General features: G+C 36.9%; 1 protein-coding gene across 1 annotated transcript in view; it reads left to right on the top strand.

Annotated features, from left to right (window-relative positions):
• Mal2 (mal, T cell differentiation protein 2) overlaps positions 1-6,615 on the top strand; it is a 28,522-nt gene extending 21,907 nt beyond the window's left edge. The window contains exon 4 of the mRNA XM_042673140.1: positions 4,332-6,615. Within this exon, the coding sequence (XP_042529074.1) occupies positions 4,332-4,403 (72 nt within the window). The 3' untranslated portion in view covers positions 4,404-6,615. The remainder of the gene's footprint in view (positions 1-4,331) is intronic.
• The last annotated feature ends 7,340 nt before the right edge of the window (positions 6,616-13,955 follow it).

The following is a 13,955-nucleotide window of genomic DNA, read 5'->3' as shown; positions in this document are numbered from 1 at the left end:
GGGTGTCCGCAGGTACTAGGGTTTGAACTCAGAGCCTGAGTGCTATCCCTCAGCCTTTTCACTCAAGGCTAGCACTCTAGCTCCTTGATCCAATATTGCTTTTTTGGCAGTTGATTGGAGATAGTAGTCTCAGTGATTTTCCTGTCTAGGCTGGCTTTGAAACACAATCCTGAGATCTAAGCCTCCTTAGTAGCTAGGATTACAGGCATAATTACACCATCACCCAGCTTCCTTACAGATAATTTTTTAACTATCACAAGCTTAAAGTGCTTTTTGAAATGCTTTGCTAGCATGTTAATGACTCTAGTGTTCTGCTATATTATCAAGGTTGCCTATAGATAGCCTATACTCCCCAGGTAGTCATCAAAATCTGTTTAGAAGAGTACATTCCAATAAGACTTTTACAGTCATAGTTAACACTCTATCTTTGTGACCCAAGATGGTATTCATTTGCCACTTATGTCTTAGTATTACTAAGGAATTGAATTTTCAATATTACTTAATTTTAATAAATTTAAGTTTAAATAGCCATCTATGGTTGGTGATTATTACATTGGACAGCACAGGACTGAGTCTGCATTGCAAAGGCAGAAGACAGATGATTTGCACACCTCTGATAAGCATCCAAGTCTGTTAGACTTATCAGAACTCATTGTCTGTCTACAGTGAATTACACTGAAGGTAGACTTATGATGAAGGTAGACAGTCAGTCTCCTTCTGGCTCTGAAAGCTTTATGTTTCTGATGGGTCATTTTTTAACATTCTCTTGTAAGAAATTAAATCATTTTATTTAATAAAAATGTATGTCATACCCAATTATTTTCAAGATAAAAGTATAGAGGCCCTACCTACAGGTGGGGGCACTGAGTCTCAACTCTCACCTCTCTCATTTTCATGAAACCACCTCTACCATCTTGTCATCCTGTCAGACAGAATGAAATTTTTCTCAGTCTTGTGATCCAAGGATCTCAGCTGGAAAAAAATGCTTGTTTTATCAATGTTACAAAACAGAAGGACTAGAGTTGACAGTTTCCCATCAAAATTCCCACCAAATTTTCTCCCTGGGGTTTTTTAAGGTCTAACTCATCCTTTTCTACAGTGTTAACTAGATTCTCACTTGCTTAGACCATTGAAAGTAGCCACAAATTTGTCCACTGATAAGTCACCCTTACTTCTTGCTTTTGTAAGAATAGAAGGTACTCTGTTTGATGGGCTGATATCACTAATTGCTTACAGCACACTTTTGCCCCAACAACCCAATTTTCAGAGCTGTTCATAGGGAAATTCATTTCTGGTTGTACCTCTTTTCTGACTTTGTCTCTATTGTCCTTCCTTCCTAGATGCCTTTTAAAAAAAGAAAAGAAAAAATCTCCACATGCTTCAATATTAAATCCCATTTCATCCATATACTCAAGTCTAGGCAAGTCTCTAAAACCTGAGTTTTGGTCAACCATTCATTTTTGACATTGCATTAAAATCTTTCACTTTTCTTTCTCTTTTAGTATGTCTAAGAAAAAAAGGAAAATTCCTCTTCATTAGTAATAGATCTCAAAAGCAATTGTTCTCACTCAGAGGAAAATAGACATAAGATTTCTGCATGTGGATATCCAGTTTTGCCAGCACCATTTGTTAAAGGGACTGACGTTCTTCCAGTTTATGTTTATGGCCTCCTTATCAAATATTAGGTTGCTGTAGGTCTGTGGGTTCATTTCTGAATCTTCTATTCTGTTCTATTGGTCCTTAGGCCTATTCTTGTGCAAGTATCAAGCTGTTTTCATTAGTATGACTTTGTAATAGAGTTTGAAGTTTGGTGTTGTTAGTCCTACAACACTGTTCTGCCTGCTAAGGTCTGCTTTTGCTATTCAGAATTTTTGTTCCTCTATATGAATTTTTGGAATGTTTTCTCTACTTCATTGAAGAATGTTGTGATTTTTGATGGGTATTGCATTGAATTTGTAAATTGCTTTGGGAAGTATTGCCATTTTTACAATGTTAATTCTTCTAGGAACATAGGTCTTTCCATTTCCTTAAATCTTCTTCAATTTCAAGTTTTCAATATGTGGTCTTTCAGAGTTCATTGTATATACTACAAAATTAAGACAAGTAAGGGAAGTGGTACAGCAGAGAGGGGTAAGAATTTTGAAGGAGGTGACACTGATCAAGATGCATTGTATTCATAAACTGCTTTTTTAAATGGAACCTCCTATGTACAACTACTTAAAGATAATTATTTTAAAGAGGTGTATCAGAGTGGGCTAGGAATGTACCTTAGTGATAGTTTGCCCATCATTTGTGAGCCCAAGGGTCTAATCCCAAGCATTACTTTAAAAAACATCAGAGAGCATCCACTAAAAGAAAGTGGAAAGAATAGTAGTTTAATTATAGGTAATTAAGCTGGGAAAATACTCTACAGGTGATTCTGACATTCCTTTCCTGAGTACTAGTTTCCTGCTAAGAATTTTTATACTATATCATAACCTTTTTCCATATTGAACTATTTCTTTATGGATTATAAACACAAAAGGATATGGTCACTATCTGCTCTTGCTTATAGTAGATACCTACACAGTTGGATCTAAAGGAATCTTCAGTGAACACCAGGGATGGTCATTACAAGCTGGCTGCAGACTTGTGCTTGAAGCTTGTTTCCCACCTAGGAAAGAGCAGACCTGTGATTCATCTCTTGAGTTTTATTTGTTGACTTCGAAAGTCACAGAAATGATTTGCTGCATCTTTAGGTTTTGATAGTTATTATCTTCGTTAGCTATAAAGCCACAATATGAATAGATAACTCATATTGAATTTTTAATACAGTGCCTGGGATTTATAAATACTTAATAACTGAGTCTAGGATATAAGCAAATGTTCAACAGAAGACTGTCTTCAGAGAGAAAATTATTATGAGCCAGTATGTTTAAAAGAAGGTACAATGAATGGTGTAAAGGGATAAAATAAGCAGTACAAATGACCAAAAACTCAGCTGGATACCAGTGGCTCATCCCTATAATTCTACCAGCTCAGGAGGCTGAGATATAAGGATCATGACTCAAAGCTAGGTCGGGCAGAAAAGTCCATGAGATTCTTATCTCCAGTTAACCATCTTAAATGGGGGACATGGAACTGTGGCTCAAATTATAGAATGCTAGCCTTAAGCACAGAAGTTCAGGGACAGCCCCCAGGCACTGAGTTCAAACCCTAGAACCCACATCAAGGGTTCACCAAAGCCAATGTATGGAATCAGTCCAGATGCCACTCAGTGAATGAATGGATCTGAAAATATGGTGTATGCACACAAGGGAATTTTACTCATTCATTAGAAGGAATGCTGTTGTGCCATTTGTAAAGAAATGGAAAAATTGGGGGAGGTATTTTGCTAGCTGAAGTAAGTCAGGCCCAGAGAGATAAAGGATCCATGTTTTCCCTTTTATGTAGAAGCCAAAGTTAGCCTACACACTGATAAGTAAATAGGTCGATGGTTTACAAGTGTATACAAATGTGTGAACTGAAAGGGAGATCTCAGTTTAATTCCTTAGAAAGGCAAAACTCAAAGTTGAACAAAATAAAACACCAGATAGTGGGTACTGAAAAGGGGTGGAGTGGGGTCAAGGGAAAAGAGGAAGATGAATGAAGAGAAGAGGGGGGAAATGCAGGTAAGAATACAGTGTACATCCTACAAAATTAAGAAGAGTGAGAGGAGGAGTGGGTAGGGGAGGGATGGGTCAGAATGTTGAAAAAGGTGGCATTGATTAAGATATATTGTGTTTATTAACTGCTTTGTTAAATGGCAACTCTTTTGTACAGGCGGTAGAAGAATGAATGGGGGAAAGGAGTAGAATGCAGGGAAGAATTCATTGTATATACACCACAAAACTGAGAAAAATAAGGGAAGGGGTGGGTCAAAGTGGGGTGAAAATGTTGAAGGGCTGACACACATCAAGATGCATTGTATACATAAATTGCTTTGTTAAATGGCAAAAAAATTCCATACATAGCCTAAAAATGAAGAAAAGTAAGAGAAACAGTGGAGTTGAAAGGGATGGGTGAGAAGGTTGGAAGAGATGATATATCAATCAAGACACACTGCATTCATAAACTCTTCCGTTCAATGGCAATTTCTTTATACAACTACGTAAAGAAAATAAAAATAGCCAAAAAAGAAAATAAAAAATAAAACACATTAAAATAAAAAAAGATCAATACAAAACAGTTTTGTAAATATTAAACTATCTTCAGCTAAGTTGGTCAGTCTTCATAGTTTCTCTTTAGAAACTACGAGTTTTCCTCAAGTCAGTGTCATGAGTCTGATGCCGGTTTTTCTTTCTTTTTCTTAGATTTTTGCCTTCATGACAACAGCTTGTTATGGTTGCAGTTTGGGTCTGGCTTTACGAAGATGGCGGCCATAACACTCCTTGGAAACTAACAGCTATTTGTCAGTTTCCCTTGTCAACTTTATATGTCTTACCCATTTGTTTAGTGTTTTGTCCAGATGGAACCACATTCCATAAGTAATTAACCTGGTAGAGACAAAGAGGGAAGCTAAGTGAAGTTTTGGGATTATTTTATGGGTGGGATTCTAACTTTATTATATTAGAGATGTAGTCTTTTATTTTACATTTATCTCTTTTCTTTATTTCTAAAAAGAAGTTCCCCTCTATGTTCATAAAATATAGATATTTTTCATGAAAAAAATAGTATCCCTTTTGTTTGGTTGCTAAGTGACCTGAACCTTAAAATTAGTAAGGATCTTAATAAGTATCTTAACACATTTCAAATGGACTTCCCACTGAATTTCTAATATCAACAGGATACAGGTGCACTTTTTCTACAAAGGGGACAGATGGTACTTATTTAAGCTTAACAGGCCATCTAGTCTCTGTCACAGCCATTCACTTCTGCTGTTGCATCATGGAAGCAGCTATATAGACAATATGTAAACTAGTAAGTATTGATGTGTTCTAATAAAGCTTTATTTACAAAGATAGGAGGCAGACAGAATTTAGCCTACAGTCTACAGTTTGTCAACTTCTGGTGTAAAACTTTAAATATCCTGTTTTTATGGAACTGATCATTAAAGTATATAAACCTCATTAGACAAGCCACATCATATGTAGTATCATTCTGCAATAACACTTTTTTGTTAATTATCAAATAATTAGCCTTAGAAGGGCATATACATACTTTCTCAAGCTAATTCCAGCATGTCTTGGGTATAGGAAAAGGCAATTTATGAAGTGAGCCCTAGTTGTTTAATTAAACTAATGGTATCTTAACAGCTGTGCAAGACTCTCCTTGGAGAGTTCTTAAAACAGGATCCTCCAAGATCATTAATCACTACTGGAACTGGAATCTAGCTATTTATGTCTTATTTTGGTTTATTTATGCTTCAGAACACAGTTGTTTGCCCTGTGCATGAATAGATGAATATTTATGTATATGAAGCTTTTCCAAATAGAGCTGTCTAAAGAGGTAACTTCTAATTAACTTTCTGAGTTAAATTTGAGTACATTATTAAATATAACAGAAAGCTATAGATTCTTCTATGTTTTGATAATAGTCAAAAAGTCTATGGGATGTTTTTGTTGTTGCCGTTGTTGTAATTTGATGACAGATAGACAAAATCAGTTTAAAAGCAGAGCTAACACAAAAACCTGTGTCTTGCCAAATAGTAGAACAATGTTAACCCTTTGTAGAAGCCCTGGTAGTGGAAACATACCACATAACTTGAATGGAAGAACAAGTTGGGGTTAGGCTGCAGTTCCCACACCCAACTGTCCACACAAGGTATTTCCTATTTCCCTAACAGGGCTATTTGTAGGAAAAGAGGGTTTTACATGGCTTTGATTTCAGGGTGAATCATCACCTAAGAAAGCCATATACAATTGAACTATTGGACTTCATGGAACATACAAAAACTATGAATGAGTATCATGCTCAATATCCAAGAATCAAATACTGATTGTCTAATACTTCCCTATGAAGAAGAAATTTGTTAGAGCCTGGTTTGTGGTAACATTAAAGACAAGAGACATGTATAAACATGTGGCTTAAAGAAATCAGTCTTGCGACTTTATACCCACTTGTTTCTTTTCTTTCTCTTCTATCATATCTGACTCCCGTGGTGTTTTTCTAGCTCCATACCACACACCTAACCCTGTATTATGAATTATATATTATAAAGTTATAAATGTGCCATAAAGAGATATTGTGCATTCTACTTGGAATCATGTAAAGGTATTCTACTAGAATTTACTGGTGAGTTTTTATTTTGGTTTTTTTTCCCACAAGGAGCAAACAAGACATGCTTGGTGGCATTAACTGATTTCATTAAAATGTATTGGTGACATTTTTGTAAATGGGTTGCTTCTATATCATTGAGAACCAAACCTAAAGCTCACCTAACTGTGAATACTTAGATTTATAGATTAATTGCATTCTAGATTTGTGAATTGAGTGACAAAGCACTTGAACAAGAATTATGACATTTAAGAATTTCTTGACATATCTTAGCTGTAAAAATGAGAAAGTGTTGGTTGGTCTTAAAAATCTGGTAACTCCATGATGAAAAGAAATTTATTTTATAAGTGTTATGACTCTAATAAAGTATTCATTTGATAATCTTTTTGTCATTAATTTTTTACACTGTTCACTTTGAAATTCATTTAAAGGTTGATATAAACTTGATAGAACTTCTAGGCTCATATAAAAGAACTGTTTAAAATAGTTCTTTGTAAAAGAACTCTCAAAAATGTCAGTAAATCTTTTTCGCTTTGGTGAATATAAAGAAGTTGTTTGGGGAGTAACATTATAAAGAAATTTAAATGAGAAATATATCATATTTCATTTTCAAGGCATATATATATATATAATTTTATACGTGCTGGGTTATGTTCTAAGTATTTTTTAAGTATTTATTCTTTATCAGAACAGCTGAAGGAATAGATACTATTATTTTGCTTTAACTCTTACACCTTTAAAGACACCCAGGCCACTAACTAAGTGAGGAAACTGGACGTTAGAGAAGTGGCCTCTAAAATTCAGGCTCATAATTTCTGTGGGAGCCTCAGTTCCTCCATATACACATTCACACTTGAACTTTCTTATCCCCAGTGACTTGTTAGCAGAATGTTTAACAGCATAGTTATTTTAGTTATTTATGGTAGATGTCTTCTCTTAGAATATTGTTTTGTCATAACCAGGGATAGTTATAGGAATGTGGCCAAACCTGCATGAAGAGGATTAGAGAACAAATGTCCCCAGAGTGTTTGGCTGTTTCGTTCTCCAGTCTGTTAGTTCTGGCGTGGACTCTGGGGCTTTATTCTGCCTCATTGTCTTACATTGAGACAGTCTTTGTCAGATTATCAAGGCTTCCTGGTCATCCTTTCTGATTTCAGAAGGGCTCTTTGGTCTGAGATTCCTCGGGATTTTACACATGGTCTATGAATTTCCATCTTTGCATCTTGCAGAATCTAAATTCTAAGTCATTGTCACAAAAATTCTATACTTCAAGTGAGCGAGTGGTTCTGAGGGCACCGTAAAATATTCATGGCAGAGGGGACGAGACTATGGGGAGAGATGACCATCTCTAGGATAGGCTTATTTTAAAATATTTACAATGTACCACTTTGTACAAAGAGCACATTCATAAAGGGATGTACCTAATTCCGATCTCTAGTGGACTCTTCTCAATTCCCTCCCGCCTTCCTTGAGTCGGTTTTTTTAGCTGACTCCTTTGGAGTGAGGCCCCACCTGAGAATCAAGTTAAAAATTGAATCTCACACTAGCACTATCTGTCCTCCTGAATTTTCCTCCAAGGTATTATGACATTACTATATATACAATGAAGATATTTTAATTTGTTCATGTACAATTTATATATTTAGTTTGTTCCCTTCTGCACTAGAATGTGAAGTCTGTACAGAGGAATCACTTGTTTGGTGAACTGCCATACCCCTAATACTAAAACCCAGCGCTGAAAACAGCAGGCACTCCATGTTTATTGAGTGAGTGTGTGGGTGAATGTTAATGGCAATACTTTCCTATTGAGTTCCAATCAATGTATTCTGTCAAAATTCATCTTGGTAGCATCTGAAAATTTCCAGGATGAAATAGCTAGCTATTTTTAACCTAGGCCAGGATGTCTTTAGCTTTACAGAGTCTCTGGTAATTAAATGTATGTGTTGTAAAAATATGATAGATCAATCTCTATATTGTAAGAACTGAACAGATAAAAAATTAGGCATCTCATCTGAACACAGGTCATCATTTCCATCCTTTCTGTAAGTAAAGATGTCACTGTAGATCATTTCTAAATGAGAACTACAGCTGTTACTTCCCTGTAACTCGACAGGACTATGGATAATAGTTTCAGGACATAAATAGTGGTGGGCATTGTTCTAAAATGTATATGCAGTGCTGTGCCTTACTTTTTTATGTCTACCAACTCTGGGCTTCACCATGGTTGATGGGGCCTTTCCTGTTTCCCTCACTTTTTCTACAGCCACATATGACTTCTTCCTGGTGAGGACCCAAAGCTCTATAGAAGAAATCCCAGGCTCAATGGATATATGGAATTATTTAGCAGCCCTCAATCTCATAGTCTTGCCTGTATGCTGCTGCCTCAGCCATGCTTCGGCATGCCATTCCAACAGCCAGGCTGCTGCTTGTGGCGATGTACCATGTGATACCATCCATCTCCAGCCAAGGGGACAGCTCTATGGCTGAATGCTGAGTTGAGTGTGCTGTCAGGCTTGCAAATCAAGAATTCCTAAATCCACTGTGCATGAACCTGTGTGCATATTCTTGTTTTATGTTTTCTTGGTTTTTTTGTTGGTTTTGGGGCCTGAACTCTGGGCCTGGGCACTGTCCCTCAGCTCTTCAGCTCAAGGCTAGCCCTCTACCGCTTGAGCCACAGTGCCATTTCCGGCTTTTTCTGCTTATGTGGTGCTGAGGAATTGAACCCAGGGCCTCATGCATGCAAGGCAAGCACTCTACCACTGAGCCACCTTCCCAGCCCCTGTGTGCATATTCTTCCTCAAGGTATTTTCCTTCTACCAACAGTACATGAGATGAACTCAGAAACAAAATAAACAACCCATAAAGATAAACACTTTGGCTTTGGACTTAGCCATGGATTCTTATGTGCTGTGCTAAAAGTACAACAAAAGAAGAAATAGGCAAGTTGGACTTTAAAAACTACTAGGCATCAAAGGATGCTATAAAGCAAGTAGGAAAAAATAAAACAAGATACAGAATGGGAAAAAAATCACAGATTTCATAAAGGTTTACTGTGTAGAGTATATAAAGAAATGTTGCAGCTCAAAAAATAACTCGATTTAAAAATGGACTAAGGACTTCTAGACACATTTCTACAAAGAAGAAATATAGATTCCTCACAAATGCAGGAATAAAATGTTCAACATCACTAGCCATCAGGGAAACATGAATCAAAACCACAATGATCAGCTGGGCACCGGTGGTTCACACCTGTGATCCTAGCTACTCAGGAGGCTGAGATCTGAGGATTATGGTTCAAAGCTAGCCAGGGCAGGAAAAGAAAGTCCATGAGACTCTTATCTTTAAGAATTCCAGAAAACCGGAAGTGGTGCTGTGGCTCAAGTGGTAGAGTGCTTGCCTTGAGCTGTAGAGCTGAGGGACAGCACCCAGGCCCAGAGTTCAAGCCCCATGACCAACAAAATATAAAAAAATAAAAAACACATGATCTCCCACTTTATTCCTATGGCATAGATGGCTATCCTTTTTTAAGGAGAACAAGTTGGGCGTTTTACACATTGCTGGTGAGAATGTAAAATGGTGTAGCTACAATAGAAAATATTTTGACAGTTCTTTGAAACATTTTTGCAGGGTAAAGGGAATTATGGATTCCTGATTCAAAGGAATCATTCAAGTGGCCCCATCCTGTGATTCAGGCCTTCATTCTCTCCACCAGGATACAGAGTTTAGTATTATATATTTGCTTTGGCTGAACATGCTATCTTAGAAGTTCAGTAAACCTGTCAAATCTTGAGTGTGTTCTTTCATCTGTGTTTCCCTTTAATTGCAAAAGATAAAGTCCTCCTTACAATTGAACATATAAACTGGTACATTTAGTTTTCTTTGTTAGCAACCCTGAGTTTCTCATTATCCTTCTGGAGGGTATGGGTGAAACTAGCCTCCAGTGTTTGCTGTTAGGTTGATAGTGTGTTCTTTGTTCAGTACTATTTTTTTTAACCATACCTTTTTTTTTCATTTTTTTATTGTTATTGGAAAGGTGATAGACAAAGGGGTTGCAGTTACATAAGTCATGTAATGAGTACATTTCTTTCTAAGGCCTGTGTCATCACGCCTGCCAGAGCAGTCCCCCTCAATGTTGGTGTTCTCATGTTAGAATGGTTGTATCTACCTGGTCAGATATGTATGCTTTTAAAAAGAAAGATCTGTCTCAGTGAGTAAAGGAATGTGGAAGAATGTAGTCATAGTATTCAATATATATGTGAAAATAGAAGTAGGAAAATTGGGGGTTGGGAGAGAATGATGATAGGGTGGCATTGATCAAGATGCATTGCACTCACACACTGGTTGAATTGAGAAGCAAGTCTGCAGTTCAAATAAAAGATCTGAGTTTAAATATTTACTGTTTATGAACTCTAAATATTTATTTACTGGGTAAACCTGGGAGAAAACACAAAGAAATCATGATTTTCTTCTCTATAAGACTGGAAAATGCAATACCTGCCCAAATTGAAGAGCTGTGAGTGCCGAATGGGAAGTTGCTGTAGGAAGTATGAACAACCATGTGAACTAAAGCTCCTCTGACTGTCTATGGCTCCCAGTTCAGCTATCAAATAGTTGTCACAAATGCTTGTAGAATATACTGTACTTAGTATATCACATATTTAAGCTAATGTAAGCTTACCATATTTAAGCTAATGTAAGCTTACATTGAGACAGTTGATATATTATAGATTGGTAGAGCTTCTTTAGAAGAATGTTAGGGGTTGACTTGAAAATTTTGTATTGGTTTTTTCTTGAGGTAATATCTAAAGAGTCACCTCAAGTTCTACATGCTTCCTAGCAAAATTCAAGAAGTCTTTTCAACTATTTTAAATGTTTTGAGCACCTGTTTTAGGCCAGAGGTGGGAATGTGATAGTGTAGTGAATTAAACCTAGCCACTGTTCTTAAAGAGAAGGACCTACAAGAAAACATATGATTAACAGAGATCAGTTGATTTTTAGAACTAAGCATAGAATGTTATGAAGGTTTATCAATCTGGTACTGAAGTGAGTAATAGCAGAATGTTTCTGGTGTTGCTAGAATGTGAGGTAAACAATAGATATGAGATATCTATTCATTAGAGTCCTTCAAGAAAGAAGAATGGTGTTCCAAGCAGAAGGATCCAGTGGCAAAAGCTCAAAAGGAAGAAGTGTATTCAGGAAGAGATCTATTCAGGAAGCAAAGTGGGTTTGTGCAGCTGTCACACAAAGAATAAGAAAGTGATGGAGGGCTCATGCTTCAGGTACTTGCAGGGACTCATTACAAAGACACTTCTCACTGTTCTAAGGAACAGGGCTTTGTCCTAAGAGGTTCCAGGCTGCTCCAAAACTAGATTGCATCTGTCCAGCCATCTTCTCATAATTGCTGTCTGTTTACCAGTGGATTTTTTTCCTGGTTCAAGGGCTATGATCTTGGAGTTTTCTCAGCTGTCCTGTAAGTCTATCCACCAGTCTTGGATCCATCATTTAAACCATAGAACTCTAGTAGTTCATTTTGCATATACAGCAATTCATCCATAGCCACTCAGTGGGCAGAATCTTTTTTAACACCACTTTTCTTTCTCTTTTACCAGCTCACACTCATAATCCTCTAATCGATTTTGAAGGTGTTCTGGGGCCTAGTATTCTAACACTTCGGTGCACAATGATCTCCTCTTTTTAATTTCTAAAATTTTAACTCATCAAAAGTCCATCTTCCTCTACAATTTTTTTTGTGGGTGGGGGGGGTGTCCAGTCATGGGCCCTGAACTCTGGGCCTGGGCGCTGTCCCTCAGCTCTTCAGCTCAAGGCTCACACTCTACCACTTGAGCCACAGCACCACTTCCGGCTTTTTTCTTTTTGCTTATGTCGTGCTGAGGAATCGAACCCAGGGCCTCAGGCATGCAAGGTAAGCACTCTACCACTGAGCACCTTCCCAGCCCCCCTCTACAATTTTTTGACTCGTCTTCTGTATGGTATAGTCATGTGCACAGTTACTGCATTGATGCTACATAAAAGGCAAGAAAATATGGAAACTTGAGATCATTATTGTCTGGCCATTTTCAATTTGTGTTTTTCCCTCAGTGTGAATGGTGAATTCCTATTCATCACAGGTTATAGCATATAGCAATCTAAGCCTTTCACAAGAATTCTCATTAACCTATAAAATTCAAATCACATCTGACATTTCAAGCTACCTATTGAATACTTGACCTGAAGACATTTTAAGGAAGAATTTATTTAAATAATGGAATAGTAATTACTTTAGGCTGTGGAGATTGGGATGGGGGAGGTAAGAAAATGTTGGTCATTGATATTGAGTAACAGCTAGATAGGGTTGATAAATTCCAGTAGTCTAGTTCACAGTAAGCAGACGGCAATAATTAATATTCATGTATTATACACTTTCAAAGAGCTAAAAGGGGGTTTTGAATCTTTCATTACAAGGAAATGACAAATATTTGAGTTGATAAATCTGGTAATTATTTTGATCATCATGAACCACATACATATTTTGAAATATCACACTAGACCCCATAAATCTGTACTAAAAAAACTTAGAAAATAATTTGCCCTATTTCAAAATAAAGAAAAATTATTCCTGTGTTATGTTAGTCTCAGCCAGGAAACAAACTGTAATGCAGATCAAGAAGAGTAGCCAAGATATGCAGGGTGTTTTGAAATCACTGTAGTTCTACTGTCTGAATATTCAGAATGCGTTGGTGGCAAAATTTTTAGTAAAGGACTTGATGGATCCTTTAGGGAATAGAGCATTTGACCACTCCTTTTTTTGGATATAGAACAGCATTAACCACTAACGTTTTTGAGCAATTATCATGTGCTTATCACCAATCTAGCTAAGAAATTTGCATGCAGCAGATTTACTCTTCATAATCACATACTGTCATGATCACACTCTTGTGAACCTTCTTTTAAGTGGTGTTTATGGAAGTTGGGGGTCTTGTGTAAAGGAACGTAAGCTAAGAGTACAGCCATACATCAAACCCAAGCCAACTTGCCCGAAGAATTTTAAAAGTCACAATTCTGAACCAGAGGCAAGATGCTAAGTACATACACACTTTTTAGGGTTTATCACAGTCTTAAATATTGGCTTATCAATGCCAGATGGTTTCATATTGAAAAAGAAGATCTCTCCATAGATCTCCAGCCACTTCTTTTCTTACACTTCAGTCTGATCCATCTGTGGCTTTTTATCTTCCAGTAGACTGTCCCCAATGAGCACCAGATATGTAGTATATAAATAAATGGACACAAATGTAACATTCGTGTTTCCATTTTTGCTAGCTTCCATTTGAATTCTGTGGGGTCAAAGTCAACCCTAACCAGAATGCAGATGAGCACGGTCATTCCTAATAGCCATGGAACATTGACCAAGCCTTCTTACCAACCTATATGACAATGTAGCTTTTTAAAAAATTCGTTTAATCAGGACTTATACTTGTGTTATGTCACAGAAGAGAATTCTATCAGCCCGTTGTTTCTCTGTTATTTTGCCCATAAAATTCCACCCAGGACAATTCCATATTTTTAAATTCTTTCATCAAAGAATGTGCAATACTATAGCTGTTCTTTTTGGCGCTTCTTACATCCCACCAGAAGAGGGCGATCAAAGTACGTTTTTGAGATTTTTCTAGGCAGCTGCTCAAGGGTGGGAAAGTTCAGAAATACTTTCCATTAGAATATGA

This window comes from Dipodomys spectabilis, unplaced genomic scaffold (assembly GCF_019054845.1).
Source record: "Dipodomys spectabilis isolate Male_0828 unplaced genomic scaffold, ASM1905484v1 ptg000783l, whole genome shotgun sequence".
Lineage (NCBI taxonomy): Eukaryota > Metazoa > Chordata > Mammalia > Rodentia > Heteromyidae > Dipodomys > Dipodomys spectabilis.
This window is presented reverse-complemented; position numbering and strand designations above follow the sequence as displayed.